This window comes from Sminthopsis crassicaudata, chromosome X (assembly GCF_048593235.1).
Source record: "Sminthopsis crassicaudata isolate SCR6 chromosome X, ASM4859323v1, whole genome shotgun sequence".
Taxonomy (NCBI): domain Eukaryota; kingdom Metazoa; phylum Chordata; class Mammalia; order Dasyuromorphia; family Dasyuridae; genus Sminthopsis; species Sminthopsis crassicaudata.
In genome coordinates, this window is record NC_133623.1 from 22,631,069 (window position 1) to 22,653,979 (window position 22,911).

General features: G+C 41.4%; 1 protein-coding gene across 1 annotated transcript in view; it reads left to right on the top strand.

Annotated features, from left to right (window-relative positions):
* The window catches only part of HDX (highly divergent homeobox), a 102,050-nt gene that overhangs the window by 64,297 nt on the left and 14,842 nt on the right, over positions 1 to 22,911 (top strand). The window contains 3 exon segments of the mRNA XM_074278324.1: positions 4,948 to 5,155; positions 13,035 to 13,114; positions 19,573 to 19,656. Coding sequence (XP_074134425.1) covers positions 4,948 to 5,155; positions 13,035 to 13,114; positions 19,573 to 19,656 — 372 coding nt within the window.

The window sequence follows — 22,911 nt, forward strand, 5'->3', positions numbered from 1 at the left end:
GGAGGTGGCTGTATAAGTAGAGGGGAATAGTTGGATATGTGGACCACTCATCAGGTATATTGTAGAGGGTCTGGGTGGAACTAGAGGCCCAGCCTACTGAGGTCCTTCCAACTATGTGCTGCCATACCAGGAAGAGTGGGTGTTTGTGGGCAAGGAAGGAACCAGGAAGGGAAGGAGTCCTGCTTTCCTCACCGGGGAGAGAGGCTTTGGCACTTGATTGCTTTGAATTGGTTTGAAGGGTCTTCTCCTTCCCTTTATTGGGCTGGTGACAGAAAGTTGAGGTTGGCGTTACCCGTGATACAGCCCTTCCCTAGTTCACTCCCACCCCCTGCTAAAAAGATGGCTCAAAGCCACAACACATTGCCTTGTAGCTGAGCTGATTGGATTATCTGCTATGTAAAATAGTAAAAACCAATTAATTCTATGGGTCTACTCTGTACCTAGCCCAGTACTAAGGTACCTATGATTCAGAAGGGAACAGAGTGTATAGTTCCCATTCCTTAGGAGCTTTTGATAAAGTTGAGGAGATAGGACAAAGCCTTTTGAAACAGCGAACCAGCTGTAGAAAGGAGTGTATTCATAACATTTGGAGAGGTACAAACCATGAATGCTTTAGGGAGAAATTATTGTGGGCAGGAAGGATCTCTGAAGGTCTTGTTGGGGAGTGGCTGAGAGCTGAGTGGACCTAGAGTTAAGAAATGAGTCTCTCAATTCTTCTTCCATTGAAAAGCATTTCATACAAGGAAAATCGTGGTTCTGGATTCTCCCCCTCTGTGCCAGGTGGGCATGGGCTACACGATAGTTGTGTTGAAAAATGCTCTCTGACGTTTCAACGTTTATGCTGAGTTACTGGTGGCATATGGCTTCCTGGAAAGCTCATGTGCTCTCAGGTCTAGTATGCAGGTAAGGAGGCATTGGTCTCCCTTTTCTCTGGTCAACCATATCTGGAGTATTGTACTCAGTTCTGGGCACTAACGCAGAGCGATGAGTAGAAATTGCCAAGAGCCACATTGAAGTAAGGAAAACCTTTCCAAAAATGAGAGTGATCCCAACATGAAATGGACACCACGGAGAGGTAGTGAGCCTGCCCTCCTTAGTGCTCTTCAGGCCAAGGCCAGGCGACTACCACTTCCTGTTCAGGTATACAGATAGACTGGGTGGGCTTCTAAAGCCCCATCTCGCTCTGGGCTTCTCAGTTCTCCTTGAAGGCGTCCCCTCCAATGAGGCACTCAGTGCCTCAAGAGTTCAAGTGCCAAGCAAGAGTTCACTCCACATTTGCTACCCTCTTCTCTCCCATAAGGAAGAATCTAAGCAACCTCTTGAGTTGAATGCTAGAAGCTTCCATCAAGTGAGGGAGTGTGCAGTGTAGGGCCCAGTGGACTTCTATAGGAGATCTAGAGGGCAAAGATGACCTGTTCTCTAGCATTAAATAACTTCATTCCTCCCCAAACACCCTTTAAGCTCTTTACTGTCCCAAGCTCATAGTAGGCATTTAAGTCATCCATAGAAACATTGAGCTGAATTTTCCAACCACTTGTACCTCATCCTGAGGTCTTTGGCTTATGATTGGTGAGAAGGGGAGAAGACTTGGTAGAGCTTAGTTCTTTTCTATTTTGCCTACTGATCTTTGTTTCTTTAAAAAAAAAACAAAAACAAAAACAAAAACAAAAAAACAAACAAACAAAAAAAACTCATTTCTTAGCTCAAGGTCCATTCAATTCTCAGCCATTCCCCAATAAGGTCTTCAGAGATCTTTCCTACCCACAATAATTTCTCCCTAAAGCGTCTGTGGTCTGTACCTCTCCAAATGTTATGAATACACTCCCTTCCACAGCTAGTTTACCATTTCCTTGTTAGGAGGAAGTCTCAGGACCTTTCTCTCCCAGACTTCTGTGTTATTTGCCTTTGGTTCTTTGATGGGTCTTTAATGTACAGCTTGTTTCTCATCAGCAGATTTATATTGATCGCCTGCTGTATGCAGGATGCTGGGTAATATGCCTGGGACTCAAAGGTCTCTCATGGCACATGTAGTTTTAGTGGAGGAGCTCTCCCACATGGGACAGGGTCACAGCGTATCGATATCCAAATCCGCCCTTGTGCGCCCAAGCACTTGAATGATGGGCATATGTTTGAATGTTGGCAAAACACTGTCAAAGTGATTTTTCCAAATTGAGATAAAACTTCTCAGAAAGCAGATTTGTTTTTCATCATTTTGCATGGTGTTTACTTTCAGAGTAGCAGGATTTATTTGAAATCTCTTTAAAAAGAAGGTTGGCTTTTTGCTCATAATACAGTTTGACTTTAAGTTAGATATATTCCTGGAAAGTTATGCTCCAAGTGCACACAGCAACCTCTGTCATCTGGTCTTGGTGACTGAAAAGATGCTGAGAAATCATCTGGTCCAATCCTTGCCTGTTACAGATGAGGAAACCAAGGCCCAGGGACACATAGTGATTTGGTCAAACACATAGCTAGTTGGAGGCAGAGCCAGGACTAAGTCTTGAGTTCCTGATTCTTAGGCCACAACCCTTTCTACTGCTCTCAATATATTTCTCTCCAGGAAAAGAGCACTGAAGTTTGAGCTAGACTGCCCAGCATTTTCAAATGATAAAGGGAGAGGCCGGGGGGGGGGGGGGTCAGTCCAGGGGGCTGCAACACAACTCACTAAGTTAATCAATCTGCAAGATTTGTGCAAAATATGGGATGGCAAAGGGTCTGGGAACCATCTTGTCTGAGAATCCTTGAAGGAACTGGGAGTGTCTGGCCTAAAAAAGGAAGATGTATTTGCCATCTTCAAATGCCTGAAGGACTCACATATAAAAGGGAGTGGGCTTACTTTGTTTTGCTCCAGAAGGCAAAGCTAAGACTGAGGGATATGGGGAAGTCTGGCTTGGATCATTGTAAGAAAGAAATTTCTGAAAAAACTGTTTAACAATGGAATGGTTTGCCTCACAAAATCAGGAGTCTGCCATCACTGGAAATATTTGTGCAAAGAAAAGAGGATGAGCTTTTCAGTGTAGACATAGAAGAGCTTCTGATTTGGAGTGGTTGGTAGACTAAATGACCTCAAAGGTCCTTTCAACTCAATGATTGTGTGATCCTGTAATATCACACAATACAACTTGGATTCTGTGTATTCATAGAATCATATTTTCTCGGTGCTTTCCATTATAATTTGAAAGATGTTTCTCCACAGAAGAAAACTTAGCTCCCACACATTATACAAATGATGCTGAAGCCCAATATTCATTCTGAGGGACAGTTTGCCTTTTGTCCATATGCAGCTGATGCATGTATAACCCCCAGAAAAATTGAGTTGGGCTTGTAGACCTCATACCCCCTTTTCTTTCATTATCCCTTAGCTCCTTCCCATTCAGTATGATCTGAACAAGTTTAGGAATCTCTTTGAGAATCCACATCTTCCCACTTCTGTCCCTACCATGATTTTTCCTGAGTATAGGAAAATTTTTTTTTGTTATTGCTTGATAAACAATCAATATTCAGTTAGGAAATATAGGAAGTATGTGACAATTAAGTGGGGTCGTGGTAAGAAGTTCCAGCTTCTAAGTTTTCTGAAGTGTAACAGTACTTTTTCACAGAGACAATGTAATGGGGAATTTAAATGGAATTCTACTGTTTAAACGAGTATTTCTCCTAGGGGAGAAGTTAGCAAAGCCAGGAAAATTAATATACATAAATATTTTTCTTTCCTACGGGGTAATTTTCACTTGGGACTTCACAAAAACAATCCATGTGTTTTGGAGTGTATATTTAGTATTGAATACTGAATACATTCAAGAGACTACACTTCCTGAATTTGAAAGGAAAATACTCAGGCAAAAATGAAAACAAATACGTCTTCCTAGTCTTAGTCTTTGATTTTTCTTCTTATGTGAAATGAGTTTTGTCCCTAAAATTAGGTCCAAATAGATGAGGCATTGTATTGAGACCCTGACTTGCTGGGGAGCCCAGAGACCAAGCCTGTGAATGAACTCTATGACCTAAGACTGGCCACCTGTGCTCTCTCAAGCCTTTCTACATCTGTAAAATTGTAGATGAAGGTCTTAGAAGACCTTCAAGAATCTTTGAGCTCGGAGGCACATTCAATTCTAACGCTGGAGGTCATTTCCTCCACATTGATGGCCCTCCAGTACAGAAGAAAGCCTCGTTGATATGAACTATTTTTAACCGTATTCAAATCAGAGCAGGAAATCACTGCATTCCATTGATTAGTTTTCTGTACTATCTCACAGATAGCTTTAGGAGGGAAAAAAAGAAATAATATTTTGACTTGTCTTATGGAATGACATTGACCAGAACAGTGAGGCCACACATTGTAGCCACAAAAATGAGCATTGTGGAAATTATGGGAGGATCTTGAGATGCAGATTAATTATCAATATAATTAACCTGGCTTTGAAGCTACTTGAAGTACTGAGCTGGTAGGGAAAGGCAGATTTTCACCTAGGAAAAGCAAGATTGGAAATGGGACATAAGCTTTAGTTATAGCTTACATGCGCAGTTCCTTTGGGAACCCAACCAATCTGTTTTTCTTTTGAAAGATGTGGCAGATTATTTTCTCTGGGAAAAAAAAAAGTAATGAACTCCATGTTGCTTGGCATTGTGGGTGTTTTAAATAAATATGATTTTGCATCTAAGCTGTTTTGAAGTGAGCATATCGTCATATTGCTTATACTTCATTGACTCACAGAAAAACAACCAAAATCCTTCTCAGGATGGTTGTGAGGAAAGCTCTTTGTGAATTGTAAAGTGTTATTTAAAGGTGAATAGAGCCAGTCGTTATTCAGTGTATTTTGCTTTTTTCCTGTTTCTCATTTAAATCAAAAGCCCACTCTGTTTTACTCAGAGTCTTTCCTTTCTTTGCATGCTGCGAACTAATGAGCTTTCTATGTGTTCAAAAGTTTCTATTGTATCTCCCTTATAAAGACTTGGATTGGGAATCGAAGAAGAAAGTATCGTTTAATGGGAATTGAAGTTCCACCTCCCAGAGGTGGTCCTGCTGACTTCTCGGAGCAGCCAGAGTCGGGCCCTTTGTCTGCACTAGCATCAGGAGAGGAAGCTGGGCCTGAGGTAGTGGAGGATAACGACAGAAATGATGAAGTATCCATCTGTTTATCTGAAGGAAGCTCTCAAGGTACTCTGCTTGCTGCATCTCTTAATAAATAGCCTTGACAAAGGGCTACTGTTCAGTGGTTATTTGACTTGGTTTTCAGCCTTTGCACTTAAGGTCCACACGTTTTGTTAAGCATTTAAACAGAAATTGATTTTTTAAAAATGTCTCTTCTTAATATCCTTCTACATCAGGCTATAAGACAGAATATATTTTCACCTAAACTTAATCCAAATTTGGAATTTCTGCTTCTTGCCACAGGTTTTATACCAGTACTGAGAAAACATTTGTTTTGATTCTTTTTGGGCATGTGAATCAGGTATATGGGATCAAGACCCCACCATCCTGAAAAACTAATAATGATATCATGGAAAGAGCCCTGCTCTGGGTCTCTAATCTTACAATCAACAGGACCATTAAATCAAGAATCAAATATTTTAAATGTCACTGGAATATTTGTTTAGGAACACAGTGCTTCATTTGACTTCAAACAGGGAAAAAAAGAGCTCTGTTCTGATAATCTTTCAGAACCCCAGAAAATGTGCAGAATGTACCAAAAGATCTAATACAATGTTAAGCTATTAAAATTTAATATTATTACATTGAAAATTTTGAGACACCCTGTATTTTCTCCCACACATAGATGAACTCCTTGCTTCCTCCTATCTAATACTTCCCACAAACTACTGGTACCCACTCGTCTCTCTTTTGAAGTTTGAGTCATCTGACCTCACCATCTCTTGATCTTTGTTGCTGTCACGCACCTAGTTACAGTTCAACATTTTGCTGTGATTTTGGCATCCGGATCATGTTCTCGCTGGCCATCCCCCTCAGAGATTCACCTAGTCACACTCATGGCCCCTGCAACACCCCATCTTTATCCTTTCTCAAACTCAATTTCTGTAACTTCTTTGTTCACTTAGACTTCCAGCACCCAATAGGATAGCCATACCATAGGTTTCACTATCCCTTGAAATTACATCACCATCAAGGCATCAGAGAATAGTAGATAGAATGCTGGACTTAGAGTCAGGAAGTCTCCAGTTCAAATCCTGTGTTGACACTTACTAGCCGGGTCATCCTGGGCAAGTCCTTTAACTTCTTTTTTGTCTCAGTTTATTCATCTATAAAATGGAGAGAGATTTGATGGCCTCTAAGTTCTCTTCCAGCTCCTGAGTTTTGAGATTCCAGATCCTGATTACAATCTCCTCTCCTTCAGCATTTCCCACTTCTTTACTCCTTCCATCCTTGTTTCTTGCCCATGTGGAGACCTTTGGCCTTTTGACTCTTCCCCGCTCTCCTTATCAAACCAAGTCTACCCTACTTTCCTTTCTAACCAGTCTTTACCTTATGATCAGCCACTTCAGCATGCTCCCTCCTCTAACTCTAAATTCCTTGTCCCCTGGACTTTTGAATATGTGGGCCCTGTTAACTCTCAGCTCTGGGATTCTGCCATCTGCCTCCTCTGCTCCTATTCCCTGAGGTGCCAAAGACTGCTGGAAAAAAATACTGAGATCTCTGGCACTGGATTCAATACAGATTTCTGTTCCCTAGACCTTCCCTGATGTGCAGAAATACCTTACTTGACTCCCAAGGATAGCTTGAGAAGCCCTTGGCAATATTGTAGCCTCACGGGAACTGTAGCAGATCTTTTCCTCTTACTGCTAAGCCCCTCTCCCCATCAGCAGATAATCTTGCTGATATTTTTCTACTGACTCTATTTAGACTGTCACACAGGAACTTAGTTGTACCCATCTAATCCTCCCAGTGGCCTCTCCCATCCTTTCCTCCTCTGTTATCTCAGAGGCAGAGATGGCCTTCTGCTCCCTAAAAGGAGTCTCACTTCTAAAACCCTAAGCCTCAGCCTAGTCCTTTTCCTTCTCTTTGGGGAACATGCCGCACCATTCAGCCTCCCTTCATCTGCAGTCTTCAGACTCTCTCCTCCCCAGTGGGTCTTTTCCCCCTTCATCTAGAAACACATTTTGTTCTCTTCTATGCTCTAAAAGATGACAACAACAAGCAACTAGCTTTGCTCCTGTCCCCTCCCCTCTCCCGTCAAGCTACCATCCCATCTCTTTCCTTCTTTCCTTACCAAACTCCCAGTGAGAACAATCCAAACTTCTCCTATCCCTTCCACCCCCACAGCCTACTAAACCACGAGAAAGAAACCATTCTCCACAAGGTCATCACCAGATCCAGTATGTGATTGTTTGGCCTTTGGGTTTGAGGGGAGAGAAGCGAGGTTGACTATATCTGCTGTTTTAATACTAAAGACAGATGAAAGAATTGAATAGAGAAACCGAGGCACAGAGTGACAGTGGCTTACCAAGAAACAGAATTCATATTACATGCCATCTCATTTGCAGTCCAGGGCTTGCTCCATGAGATAATCTTTGGAACCAAAATGTGGCTTGGGAAATCTTGGGTATTTTCCTTCTGTTTAGGATAATTCATAAAGGAACATCCAGTAGCATCAGGGGGAGTGCTTGGAAGCCAGTAGATGTTAGTCTTTGGACTTGGGAGGATGGGAAACAAGGTTTGACAGCCCTATATTATAAGGGAAGAAGAAAGCAAAGAAATAACAGGGACCAGAGAGAGACTGGGAAAACCAAGAAAGGTAGGTTGTCATTCTCTCTGCTCCCCACCCCTCTCCAGATCCCAGAAGAAAAATCTAAACTGGAAAAAAGTGAAAGTTCATTTTAAAGTTGCCAGTGGACCACGGCTTCTCCACTGGCATCCTTTATCACTGAATAGTGTGTTCTCTTAGACAGCTGGCATGGTAATCAAGACCTAATGAGAGAAAGGGGAGAGAGGATTTAATGCCCGCCGCAGAGAACACTTGATGAAAAGTGAGATTGCCTCCAATTCCTCTCAGTGGCTTATTTTTCACAGCTGCATGGAAACCTTTTTATTCTCCTCAGAAATTGCAACAGAAAAGCATAAAAGCATTTCCCAGGCTGAAAGGAGCCTTGTGTAGAGAGCTGACCCCTAGTTCCAGCCTATTCTCTTGCTCATTTTGTTCAGAGAGAATGCTAATCTGATTGGTTTGAATGTCGCGATTAAGTGCGATTGTGTCATCTGGCCTGGCCTAATATTATCTAACCTCAAAAGAAACGGAGCTCTCCCAGGCTAACCAGGTCCCATTCTCAGGGCCTGAACATTACAATAAGCAAATAACATTAGCCGGCATTTATCTCATGTTTTTAGGCTTCCAAAGTGCTGGCTACACTTTACCTCACTGGACCCTCCCCCTACCCCCATTAACTATTATTAGCTGAATTTTCCAGATGAGGTAACAGACCTGAACAGAGATAAAGTGACAGTGGTCACCTAGCTAGTAAATTATTGGAGGGGAGGGGGAAATTCAAAAAACAGATCTCTCCCAGCACTTCCCATTGTACTGTACTGCCTCTTGGGTTCATTACCAAATCTTTCGTGGGAGGTTTCCTCTAGCTAGCAACTTTACAATCTTATTCACTTCCCCTGCCAAGTGCCCAAAACTATACAACTGAGAGGAATCCAGTGTTGCAGCCACTGGACCAAGTGGATGCCACTGAAACATTAGAGGAGAGCTCGCTCACCAAAATGCACATCAGAGCAAAAAACAAATTCCTTTTGAATCTCCCCAGAGGGCATTGTGATAGCCTAGGATTCTAGGAAAGCCGGATCCCAGTAGGAATCCCGAGGTAGAAATAAAAGGACAAAAGGAAAACTTAGCCTAAGTCAGTCCTTTGGTTCATGGCCAAGGTGGGGGGTGTGGGAGTGGTTGGGGAAAGCTAGGAGGGATCTTTGGAGAGCACCTAAAGCTTGAAAAAGGAAGTGATAAAAACAACCCATTTTTTAGGGGGCAGACCCTCAGTCTCCTGATTTCTGGCTCACGAAGGAAAATTAGAAGGAAGTGAGAATTAAAAAAAAAAAAATCCCAAAACCAAAACTCTACTTTGGTGCCAGGCACTATGCTAAGCTCTTCATAAATAATTTCCATAGCCATCTTGGGAAACAGGTGTGATTTTGATCCCCATTTGATATTCAAGGAAACTGTGAGGCAATCAAGTTAGCAAGTATCTGAGGCTAGAATTGAACTGAGGCTTTCCTGACTACAGACTCAAGGCTCTCTCTCCACTGTATCGCTTTGGTGCCCCAAAGCTGCAGGGAGCAGGGCTAACCCAACAACAGTTGTTTCACTGCAGAAGACAACAGTCAAAGCCTGAGATTGTGCCAGCTACACTTTTCTGCTCTCTCAGGGATTTAAAAATATATGGGCTTATGACTTTTAAAGTTTGTCTGTTTGTTATTAACGAATCTAAGCATCAAGGGGCTAGATATTGTCTTTAGGAAAAAAAAATTCTCCATTTTCACTTTCACATCACCAGAGACAATGAACTTTTCCTCTTTAACTTCACCTCTGGGCTAGAGGTGCTGCATCAGCAGCCCTCACTCAGAAAAGCTATTTTGATCTCCTTGGAAGAAAAAGATTCAGTACACATAATTAGTCTCTCTGTGCCCCAGTTTTCCCATCTCTACAATGGGGATAGCATTTCATCATATAATTGCTTCTGGTAATACCCCCAAATAACTAGCAGCTAAAGTTCTAGGTAAATAATTAATAAGATTTGGTTCCACTTCTTGCCCTGAAGGAATAATTAGTGAATGTCCTTGGGTCTTCGAGCTGTGATTTTTGTAATTATCCACCTGGTCTTCACTATCACGACTCTTCTCTTCAGGGATCTGCCTCATATATTAACACACCTCATACTCCAAAAGTCTCGAAAATCAGAAGAGATCATGCAGTCTTTTGCTCTTCTCATTCCCAAGCCAGCAAACCCAGCTAGTTTCTGATCTATGTAGGTGTCCTTCAGGCAGATTCATTGATGAATTTCTGCAATGTGAATGTTCTCTTGACTTCTCTTTAAAAAGAGGAGACGTGTTCTTCTGGGGCCAAGAGATGATCTCTATATCTAGTAAAAATCATGCCCAAAATTGAAGGAGAAAAAAACCTTTTGAGAATCATCTGTTCTTTAAAAAGTATAACCTTCTGTTAAAACATTGATGATTCTTTCCACAACTTCAGCTCCTTATCTCCCTGCTAGGGAATACTGTACTTTGCACATCTCATCCCTTCTCTTTTCTCATTTTGTTATCTCCCCTTTATCCTTCTCTCTCCCATCCGCAGAAATGTGGAGGAGGAGGAGGCATGGTGAGAAATGACAGGAAACTCACTGGGATTGCTCTGTTTGCCTCCCCCAACTTCAGATCCTGGCTCAGGTAACAACACAAGTTCATGCAGCTTAGCCCTAAATGGGGCCTTAGAGATCATCTAGTCCCACACTTTCAGTTTACAGATGAGGAATCTGAGCTTCACATTAAATGACTTTCTCCAGATGACCCAGGTAGGTAATGACCGAATTACAGATCTAGGATTCTAATCCAAGTTTTTGGCCTCTACACCCTGAGTTCTCTCTACTACACCATGCTGTCGTTGGTCAAGCCCCTTAGTCTTGTTTCAAAAGACAAGCTTCAAAAACTTTTGGTTCATGAAGAGAAAAATGAGTACAGTTGTCAAGAAAGCTTTCAGAGCCTTCCAACCACCATCCTAAGGAAAGTTTTTGGAAGACTAGCCCAGTTAGCCCCTCTTACATTAAATTTCATTGGGATGCCCCTTTTGAGCTCTGTTAGGCTCATGAAAGAATTCTCCAGCCAGTTTCCTAGTTGGAACGTTACTGACTTTGTCTAGCAGGCTCTCTGGAATTTGACTAACCGACAGCTAAGTGTTTGTTTATTTTCCATTTCATAAAGTCTCTTCTTTTCTAAAGATCAAGACATGAAAAATGTGCTTTTGTGACATCCCTTTTCTTCGTGTACCCTTTTAATCTTGAAATCCTCCAGTAGCTTTTATGTACCACTTTCAGGATGTGAAGACTCAGGCAGGGAAAGTTTTTATGGAAAGCTTGTTGATGCCCAAAGTTATGAGAAAGTGAGAGCAGAAATCTATCCAGACTTCCAGAAATAATACACATGAAGTCACTGATGAGGAGGAGTCACAGCTAAGCTGATGACACCTTGCTCACCTTTACCCCATATCAGTTGGCTGATTTATAAGAATGCTTTGAAATGTCAAAATCATTAACAAGATAAATTTCTTCTTCCAAGAAAATTGTCTTACTTTTACTTATATGTTGGCTTGGCTTTAAAAATGTGTTAAGAGTTCTCTCAATACATTGTACTTCTCTTCACTAAGCCTTGGAATTAGTCTTTCCTTGTCTTCCCATTACTGTGGGGAATCATGGACTTGGAAAAAACCCGTGAGAGAGCTGACACATATTTTGCTATTGATTAATAAGGCTAATGTAATAGCTAACTCTGAAGAAATAGAAGTACCCTTCTCCTTGTCCAGGTAATACTTAGGAGCTCAACTCAAGGCTTTTATTTTAAGATAATAGTTCTCAAAGTATGATCTTCAGCAAGATCAAAATTTATTTTCATGGTAATAACTTCACTGTTTCAATTTTTGATAGGGTAAATGTCAATAGAGATAACCTACATGAACAAAAGTTCTTGGCTGAGGGGTCCTCAACAATTTTTAAGAGTGTTGAGTCAATAAGATTGAGAACTACTGTTCTAAGGCCTTGCCATGGAAGTGATTGTGGGTTTATGAAGATTATGTGAGTGGAGCGCTAGCTCTTTCAAGTCTGTGTGGCAAGGACATGGATGGTACATGTGTTGTCGGAGCTCTGCAGAACATGGAAGGGTTTCTCAACAGAAGTTTGATTAAGAGGTGAGACTTTTTTTCAGCTGCGATGATTCACAGAGATCCTTTGCTCAGATGTGGAAGAGCTTTGAGCCACACCTATACAGGAGAGCCTACATTGATGACATTTGGGTTTCTTGAAGTCTTGGTACAAGTATGTATGGAGAGAGCACTATGCTATGTGTTGGGGGAAAGTCAGGGCTTCCTCAGTGAAGCAACTCCATCCAATGGAAAAAACCACCTCAGTTTTCAAATTAGAATCTCTCCCTGCCAGGGACCTTTCCCTCTTCAGCTTCACCTCTGGGTGGAGATGCCTGATCAGCAATGGGAATGGGCTCTTTTTACCTCCTAGGAAGAAGAGGGTTCAATCAATGTAATTAGGCTTTCTTGGTCCGACTTTGCCCACTTGTATAGTGGGGACAACATTTCATCCAAAAAGTTGCTTTGTTTAATACTCCTTCAAGAAAGATTGTGGTATTTTGGATAGGGCGTCATCCTTTGAGATTGAAAGGCTTGAGTTTAAGGCCTGTCTCTAACCTGTTCTAACTGTGTGATCCTGGGTAAGTCACTTAGCTTTTTTTTTCCCCTCCCTCTCAGCAACTCTCCAAGATTGTAATTTACAGACAAGTTGCTGAGCTATACTGGTGGAGTGATTTTCTACTCTCAGGGTTCTCCGACCTGATAGAATCCCATTTTTGGCTCTTTCTGAAAATAGAAAATTCCCCTAAACAGCTAAGACTATCCAAATGCTAGATAAATAATTCCCAAGATTTAATTCTACCTCCTCGCTTTAAACAACCAATGTCTGTTGAAGAACAAATGGCTTATAGAAGGATAGCTCCATCTGATGAAACCAAAGGCCTTGAAAATATTGACTAGATCTCCAGGTCACGATGTTCTAGAAACACTAGCATTTTTGCAGTGTTTTTTTGTTTTTGTTTTTTGGTAAAGGGAAAGATAGAGGCCCAGGAAGTGTCTGTATAACTTAACTGTGAGTCAGCACTCCTCAGCACTCCTCCCTGACTTGAGTCCTATATGTTGCTCTGTGTCCCTGTCTCTCAAAATGCCTTTCTAAGAATACAGGTGATAAATGTCACCTTGAAGGAGTATGCAACTTTGAGCATATAACCAATGGTGGCTTTTTCATTTCCATAGAAGAACCCAGTGAAGCAGTTCCAAGTGAAGTGAGTAGGCACAAGGAAGAAGACCCCAGCGCAGTGTCCACAGACAACGTGGTATGTATGCTTTGAAATACCCTTGGAACCAAATGGCAGGCTTATAAAAGGACAGACATTTCCAGTGAGTGACAATGTCAGCATTGTTAGAAAGGGAAGTTTTTTTATGTTGTCATTTCTGTTCCGGAAATTATTCTTTTCAGGGAGTCACAAATGTAAATAGCTAATGAATGCTCGGTATTCATACAGCATTTTACACCTAAGAAATCGTTTTTCTTCAGCCCCCTTGGAAAGCAGCAGAATTCTCCTCTTTGGACAGATGGTAGGATGAAAACGGAATTAAGCACCAGAACATGAAGGAAGCCATTGTTAGTGCTCGAGCTTGTATTCAGGCCTTCCTGGCTTGGGGCTCTACACCTCTGCCTCTTTGAATCATATCAGTTCTTAGGGCATCTCCAGTGTTTGGAGTATTTGGAAATTTCTTGTCTTTCTGGGGGAAGTGGGACCCCTTTAACAACCTAGTAAAGTTTGAAATGATGAAAAAAGAAAGCATTAGAGGCAGATGAACAAGGAGTCTGTGTACATATATGTACATATGAATCAAACCAGCTTTTGAAAATATAAATAAGAGTCTTTGTTGTTGGGGGAAAGGGAGTGAGAAGGAAAAACCGCTCCAGAGCTGTGATTTCATTGGGATGGAGAATGGAGCTCTTCGATTCATCCACACAGCTTAAAGCCTGAGAGAGGCACTAAGCGTTGAAGTCATTTGCCAGCTATTGCAGAGGATAAACTTTAACCTAAGTATTGAGAGCTCCAAGACCAACCCTCTTTCCATTATGTCATACCATACCTTAAACTGAGAATAAGAAGGATTCCTTTACATTAGTGCTTTATAGCTACAAAGCACAATACGTGCATCATCTAATACAGTTGTCACAATGATTCTATCAAGTTGTTTTAAAATTAGTGAAGAATATTATGTAAAGAAAGCAAGGCTCCACAAAGTTAAGTTATTTGTCAGAGTTTGCCACTCAATAAATGACAGCCTCAAAGGGCATAGTTTGCCCAAACCCTGTCCTAGGCAAGAGTGTTGACATTCTTTTAATGGTACCCATTTCTCTCTAGATGCTATCGAGACATTTGGCACTTAGCACAATGTCCAGCACCTTAATAAATGGTGATTGATTCAGATCCCAGGACCAACTTTAAACTAAGGCACATTAAAAAAGAGCCCTGTGTGTTCGCTTTGGTTCCAATAAGTCAGCATTTGGTGCTTATGCTCAACTCTTAAAAATACGGCTCCTGAGGCTGATTTTCTAATGTACGTGGCATTGCTCCCTAGACTCACCCTGGCCCCCATTTGTGGATTTTTGCCATTAGAATGTTACAATGGGTAATAATAATATGTTGCTCATTTCCACAACTCGAGGCTAAAATGGACTGGGTTCAATCTTGGTGACCTCTATTTAATAAAACCTCATGTATTCCCCCAGTTTCCCTTGGGGATGTCAGAATTTGTCTCTTGTCTTGCTCTTTGTGAAAAAGAAAAATGGACTTTAGCTCCCAGTCAAGTGCTCAGGCTAGCAAAACATCATACTTAGAACACATTTGATTTAACCTAAGAGAAAATGTAAAAAACCTCAAACTTTAGTCCATAAACAGTCAAGTCCGCTTCCTTTCCCTTGCTGGTTGACCTCCACTTTACCAAGAGACCTAAATAGTCCTCCTGGCTGATGATGATGATATCCTGGATAGGACAGAATCACTCTCATGCACATAAACATATACAGATACACATGCACTTGAAATCACTCAAGTCAAGCGATTTCTCTTGTATCCTGCTTACTAAGTTCTCTTTCCTCTCTCTCCCTCCCCCCCCCCTTTTAGAATTTTCACTCCCCATAAATTACATCAGTCACATTGTCTTGTAGCCCCAATGGACTCTGTGTTATTTCAAACAGCTTATGCAATCTCCTAAATACTTTCCCCAGTACCTTTTGTTGTTGTTCACTCTTTCCCAACCAACCCTTCATGAGCGCATTTGGGGTTTTCTTAGCAAAGATGCTGGAGGGGTCTGCCATTTCCCACTCCAGCTCGCTTTATGGATGAAGAACCTGAGGCAGATAGGGTGGAGTGACTTGCCTAAGATCATACAGCTAGAAAGTATCTGAGGTTGGATTTGAACTCATGAAGAGGAGTCTTCGTAATTCCGAGCCCAGTGGTCTAAGCACCATGCCACCTAGCTACCACTACCCAGATTACATAGGGGTATTATCCTTTCCAAGTTTCTGCTTTTAAATCACAAAGGGGCTTCACACTGAGCTGTTAATAATAAGACCTATAGGTGAAGAAATTGTTTCAGTTGTTTTCCTCATTGCTGGAAAACTCTTCTTCACCCCCATTTTGTTAGTAGTAACAGCTCACATTTACATAGTATCTAATTTACTTAGATTTTAGCAGAGCATTTAGCAAGGTATCTGATGTTACTGTTATGGAAAAAACGGAGAGATATGAACTAGAAAGTGATGTAATTCAATGTATTTGGAATGGCTAGACTCAGAATAGTTCCTTCTCAATGACTTGGGTAGAGGTGCTTTAGCTTGCTCATCACATTTGCAGAGGCCACAAAGCTAGAGGGCAAGGGGAGAAAGAGTCAACACACTGGAGGATAAGGTCAAGATCAGGAGCAAAATATCATATGAACTTCAGTATAAGTACATGTTAAGTTTTACGCTTGGGTTCAGTAAACTGGCCTCCCTAGGGAAGGCATAGTTAAATGATTTGTTTAGAATTTGTTTAGAAAAAGATCTGGGGTTTTGAGTGGACTACAGACTTGACCAAAGTCAGCAGTGTGTGATGTCGCAACCCAAAAGCTCACAAGACTTGGGCCTACGCTGCTAGAAGCCAAGCTTACAGAAAAAAGACACCACTTTGCTAGTATCGGGTTCACATCTGGGTGTCCCAGTTTAAGAAGGAATTGGCTAAGTTAGAGAGCTTCAAGAAGATGCAGCCAGGAAGGCAAAAGGCCTCAAACCCAGGGCAGACCTATAAAAAGTGATTGAAAGGACTTGGGCCTTTTTATCTGAAAAAAGAAGATGACTAGGAAAATTATAGCTCTTCAAGTATTTGAAAGGTAGCTGTCACACAAGAGAAATTACATTTGTTCTGTTTGGCCCCCAAAGCAGAACTGGGAGAGAACTTTGGATGTTACAAAGCAGTAAATTTCATCTTTATATCAGGAGAATCTCTGTCAACAAGAGCTGTCTAAAAGTGGGAGTTGCTGCCTTGGGAAGAGGTAGTGGTCTCCAGCTGGTGGATGCAGTGGAGAGCACACTGGGTCCCTAGTCAGAAGCCTGAAGTTTAAGTGTGCCTCAGATACTTACTAGCTCATTTGGCCCTGGTCAAGACACTGCCTCAGTTTAAAATGGGGGTAACAATTGCATCTCCCTCTCAGGGTTGTTGTCTGGACCAAATAAGAAAATATTTGTAAAGTGCTTTGCAAACCTTAAAATGTGGTATAGATACTGGCTCTGGTGTCCTTCCTGATAGGTCTTCTAGCAGTGGGTGGTGAAGGGGGGTGGGGGGGCCGGACAAGGCTGCCAAATGACCTCATGACAGTATGGGCTAAGTCAGTGCTTCTTGAAGTGTGGTCTCTGAAACCCCTGGAGAGGATCTACTAATTCCAAATTCATTTTTTTTCTAATAGGGTAAGTATCTCTAAATGTAACCCACATGAACAAAAAGTTTTGGACAGATCCTTAATTGTTTTTAATAGTCTAAAGATACTGAGAACAAAAGTTTGAGAACTGCTAGTCTAAGTGTCATTTCAAGCATGGGCCCGTCCCATCTCACAAATACTGGGAGTCTGTGAAAGCACTTTCTCAGCCTAGCTCAGGAGTTAGATTGTAGTATCGGTGACGTTCGCTGGATTAGGCAAAGTGATCCAAATCAGAGTTCTGACTCCCAGTACTAGCTGGGCTACCTTGGACATGTCATTCAGTTTCTTTTAGGGAAGCAGTATGGGACAATAAAAAGCAAACTGGCTTTGGAGCCAGTGAGCTTCAGTTCAGGTCCTTCCTCTGCCGCTTCCTGGGTGTGTTACCTTGGAAAAAATCACCTAATTTCTTCAGCCTTCAGTTTCTTCATCTTTGAAATGAAGGGGTTGGGGCCAGATGAGGTCTGAGGTTCTTTCCAGGTCTAAGTCCCTCATCTTTGAGCTAACATTTTCTCCCCCAGAAAATGAGAAGAAGAAATTCTTGCACTGTTAACCTTAAAAGATTATGAGGATTGACCCTGAAGGCACATTAGAGCGTTTTGCAAAGTGAAAAGAGTTATGCAAAGGACAGTCTCGTCAACATCTTCATTATTACTTCCACATCCACAACACCCAAAGCTCTAGAAGAGGCGTAGCGTTGCAAATTGGACTTCACTGGTGTCCATGCTGGCGAGTGCTAGCACTAGCTCTTTTCCATTCAAATATTGCACCACCACCCCCAATCTGTAATGCAGCAACAAATGGGAAGATGTTTTTGCTTTATTCTAGGAGTTGTATTTTTTTTCCTCAAGAAGGGAGTAATGATTTTCTCCTGTTATGAATTGTGTTAATAACGTTCTGAAATTCCACAGGATCATCTCCCCCCAGCATAAACAGCAGAGCCGTGCTGTAGATTTCCATTACATTGTAAGATGCCAGTTGGAGGCTGGACAGATATAAAACTCTTCCCCCTTAAAGAAATGCTTGTTTTGTAGCCTGTCTCTCTCTGCACTGTGTCTCCTCTGCAGCAGACATTTGAAGATAATGAATGAAGTCATGGCATGGGATGACTCACAGTCACTTAGGCACCTAATTTTTCAAGAACAATTGATTTTCAAAGACCAAACTCCAAACTTTCAAAGGTTGCTCGCCTCTGCCTGTACCCTTTTAGTGCCCCCAATTATTTATGGATGACAAATTACCCAGGCTTCGAATGCCTATTTGTGGGCTGAAATCTCTAGGGTGGTCCATGCCCACTCCCTACAGATTAGGCGACAGTAAAATTTCCCAATTGCTTTTCCCAGAGTCCGAACCAGATCAAAAAAAAAAAAAAAGACCAGCTCCAAAGTCCGATGCGACCCTTCATGATTAAGCCCCAAGTTTATTGTGATTATAACAGAAAACAAAACATTAGATTCATCTCTAGGCAGCAGTAGAAAGCAATTTCACTGCAGCCATCCTATTGACTCAGAAGCCTTCAGGTCACAAGCCCCATAATGGTATTGTATCCTCATAGGCAATATATCAAATATGATCTTTCGAACTTTGCCTATGACTTTTAATCACCATATATATTGCTGGGTGGGAAGCCTCATCTCAGCTTCTGTCTATGACATATTGCTGTTAATGTACTCTTTTCTTAAAGGCTGCCTAGTGCCCAGCTCTGGCTTTGCATTAATTTGGTCCTCTGTTTCGAGAGTCGAGAGAATTGGAGACTATTAGGTTTTTTGATTCTTGTGTTTTTCCTGAGTTCAAGGGAGAGAGATCTGGCTCTGAATCTCTAGAGGACTCTTTGGCTTGGTTTAACCCGAACCCAGACATTTCAGTTCTTAGCGAACTTGCCTCTCTGGCTAGATTGTTTTCTGCCGGCAGTCTGGGTCTCTGGCAAGAGGGAGATTCGATCATTCAATAGATATTTATTGAGTGCATTACTGTGCATGCAATGCTGTGGTTCAAATACCTTAATGCCAGAGTGTGGTGTTTTCTAGTTTTTATTCCTCTCTTTGTTTAGTGGTTATTGGCCACCGAAGGAAACAAATTATCAAGCATTTTTTCAGCATTGAATCCTAAAAGCCCCTTTCAATTGTACAGTCAGCTCTCAATTATCTAGCCTAATGGAAAGAAGCAGTGGCATGGATCGTCGAAAATAACAGATAATAACAATCCTGTAGATTTGGCTTTGGAGTGTCCTCTGGCTGGCTTGGACTTGTTATTGTTGCTGCTTTAAAGATGAAGTTAGCGCGAGAGATTTTGATACAAGGCTATGAAGAGCGTCCTTATGATGAGAGCTATCCAAATATGAATGGTTTGCCATGGGAGATGGCAGCTAAGAGGGACTTCAGAGGTCATTTGGCCAACATCCCGCCTTTAATGATCTAATAAATGGAGGCCCAAGTAGAGAGCTTCCTGGCACTCAAAGTGTTCAAGGAGAGCTCGCCAAAGAGAAGGCTACAGAGGGGTCACCTCAGTGAATGAACAATTGAACGGGATGATCACGAGGGTCCCACCCAGCCTGAGATTCCATGATTCTCTTAATATTGAAATGAGTTTCTGTTTTTGGCACATATTCACAAAAGGTACAGGGAAATCATCCACCACAGTACAAAGAGGTTGGCCTCGAATGCAGAGTTTATTCCAGTTCTCCAGAGTGGATGATCTCCACACAGATCATCAAAAACCAATTGTATATGCTCACACTGGGGAGGGTTGTGTATAATAGCAAAAACCTTATATGTTTATTAACACTTTTCTACCTGTGTTGCAGAAAATAGAAATAATTGATGATGAAGAAAGTGATATGATAAGTAATTCAGAAGTGGAACAAATGAGTTCTCTCTTGGATTATAAGGTAGAAATTATATTTTTTATCTTAATTTTGTCAATATCATTTGGTGTCAGTAAAAGTAACTTTGAATTCTGTATTTCCAACTCTCATCCTATCTTATCTGAAACAATCTAATGAGTATTTATTAAGGTTCTACTGTATACAAATCGTTGTGTCAGCCTGGGGGATATAAGACAAAACAAAATATGGTCCCTGTCTTAAAGGAACTCATCTCTCAATGGAGGGAGAATGAAACCTATAGACAACTAAACATCTCAATAACCCCAAGGTATTAATGGTCCTTGTTGGCCCCAGACCTGTGCTCCTTCCTTCTGAGAAGAAGATCAGTTCCCCAAGGTATTTCATCAGCTCCCTCACATTAAGGGAGCTAAAGGAAATAGATTTTGGTGAGACCAGTGGTTATGGACTGGGGGAGGGGGAGGAACTCATGGTGCCAAACATTTTTTCTTTTTAATCATCAAATCTGTTTGTATCAAAATGGATTTTTTTCAAATGGCGATGATGCAGGAACCACTCATACCATGATATTTTTGTTCTGGCACCTTTTGGGGTAGCCAAAAGCCTTTTGTAATTTTTTCTTGGAATAGGATTTGTCCTAAAGAGTAAATTATTTTCTTTATATGGTAATTTACCTGTTCTATGGGCCATTTCAAAAAAGAATCTTCAGAGCGTTTTTAATGGCTAAGGAGAGTACAGAATGAATATGAATAGAGATGACCTTTTCTTAATGTCACTTGTCACTGAACTGAATGGCTTGTTGTGACAGGATGCTGTACATAACTTTGTTTGTTTTTATTAAATTTTGACATCAACGATCAGTCTTTTATGTCCATATGTTGGCCACGTAGGTGTTCATGCCATCTGTTGGTGAATGGGAAGCCTCTACCCTGGGAGAACTTTGTAGCTTTCTCTGACTCCTTTTGATGCCCCGAATTCTTTCCTTTGAGCACCTGTAGTGTTCAGAGCAGAGCTGGACAATCAAGAGATGTTAACTGAGAGTAGCATTTAATTGGAAAAGACAGCAGACAGGTCACTTCAGTTTTGCTAGTTTTTTTCATTGGCCAGATTCCGTTTTCCAAATGTTCCTAAAACATCAGATTTTCAGATATTGAAGAACACAAATACAGAAAGAATCCATCTTTTAAGAAATCTTTGCAAAGAAGGTCAGGGAGGACAATTTAATTGTGGGTTTACCTAAAGTTGTCTTTGCTGCTAAGAATTACTCAAGTGAGCACTTCTGGCAGACAAGCATGTTCTCATCCCTCTTATATGTCATTCAGTGACTCAAGAAACATTGACCAGCTTTTTGTAGTGGCAAGGAACTGGAAATTGAATGAATGTCCATCAATTGGGGAATGAGTAAATTATGGGATATGAATATAATGGAATGTTATTGTTGTATAAGAAACGATGAGCAGGCTGATTTCAGAAAAGTCTGGAGAGACTTACGTGAACCGATGCTAAGTGAAGTAAGTAGAACCAAGAGAACATTGTACAAGGCAACCCAAGATTATGGGATGATCTGATATCAACTCTGATGGACTTGGCTCTTCTCAGAAATACACAAATACAATTCCAGTAGACTTGGGATGGAAAATGCCATCTGCATCCAGGGAGAGAACTATGGAGACTGAATGAGGATCAAATCATAGTATTTTCACCTTTTTTGTTAGTTTTTTTTTTCTTTCTCATGGTTTTTCTTTTTGTTTTGATTTTTCTTTCACAACAACTAATATGGAAATATGTTTAAAATGATTGTACATGTATAACCTATATCAGATTGTGTGTTGTCTTTGGGAGGGAGAAAAAAATTGGAACTCAAAATCTTAGAAAAATGAATGTTGAAAATTGTCTTTACATGTACTTGGAAAAAATAAAATACTATTTAGTGGGGGGGAGGGGGAAGAAACACTGAGCAGGCACCTCCAGGATGCAGAGCTCTGGGCATCATGTGGTTTGCTCCAGTACCCCAATTTGGAAGCTGATAACCCTCAAAAGCTACCACTTGGAGTCAGCTCTGCATCTGTTATAATTGACATTTGCAGTCAATTAACAACTCCGGCAAGCCTCTCTCTCTACCTCTAGTCTGTGGAAGGGGATTAGAATGGAGACTAAATTGTGGAAGGGCCCCTGTAGCTGTACAATCTCTGACTCCAGGTCAGAGGGCCACATTGTGCAGCTGTGAAGTGATTCTCCAAGGATGCAGATGAGAGTGGGCTCAGGACTTATTTAGTAAGCTCAGTTCCTAAGGCTCCTTTCCCTGAGGCTTCTGAGCTGCTTGAGGAAGTTTGAAGGCCTGGCCCAGAGGAGGTTGTATAGTCCAGTTATGCCAATTAGCTTTTGTGCCAGGCTGTAAAGGGCATTTAGTATCCTGGCCCTTTTCATTGTAGCAGGTGCTGTAGGGAACAACGAGCTATTTCACTGTTACTTGGGGGGAGGAGGGGCTTTTGAGTCCTCCCTTCCTCCCCCATAACCCCATGAGCGACTTTGTTGGAACTCACAAACACCAGTCCATGTAGAGTAGCCAGAGAATTGCAGAACTGGTATTGGCGTGTTTGCCAATTCCATTCATTTAGGCACCTTGCTGCCCTGCTTCCCAAGGAAGGCTGCATTGAAAAGCAAATTGCAATGCCAGTTTTTGTTTTTGACAGCCTAATCTGTATTGGATCATAATGTGTATTTTACCTTTACCCTGCTTAAAAGAAATTATTACACTGTGCGTGCAAACGCCTACACACACACACACACACACACACACACACACACACACACACAGAGTTATTTGGCGCCCCTAGACAAGTAATTTTTTTTTTTAAGTTTAATGTTGATTTATGTAGTAGAATGTCATCCTGGGAAGGATCCTCCTCCCCCACCCCCAACCCCTGCAGCGCTGAGATACAGGCACTAGGTGTTATTAAATCAATTCAGCTTTTCTGTTTGGTGCTAATTATAAATTACTCAGTCTTTTTTTTCCCTAAGCACTGAGTTGAATCTACATGTTATTCTTGTGATTCTATGTTACGAATGAAAAGAATACCTTCTTTGTGTATTCTCTCATTGCTACCCATTGACACCGAGTATAGACATTTGGAAGCTTCCGACTGGGTTGTAGCTTTGGAAACCCATATTGTGTAGGAGTGCCAAGCCAAGACCAAGTTCTTATGTGCTGCAGGGTGGTAGGCATAGGCCCTGAGATCCAATTGTTTTGGTCGAAAAAACTACCTTAACTTTGGCAGCTGTAAACAGGGTCAGTGATGG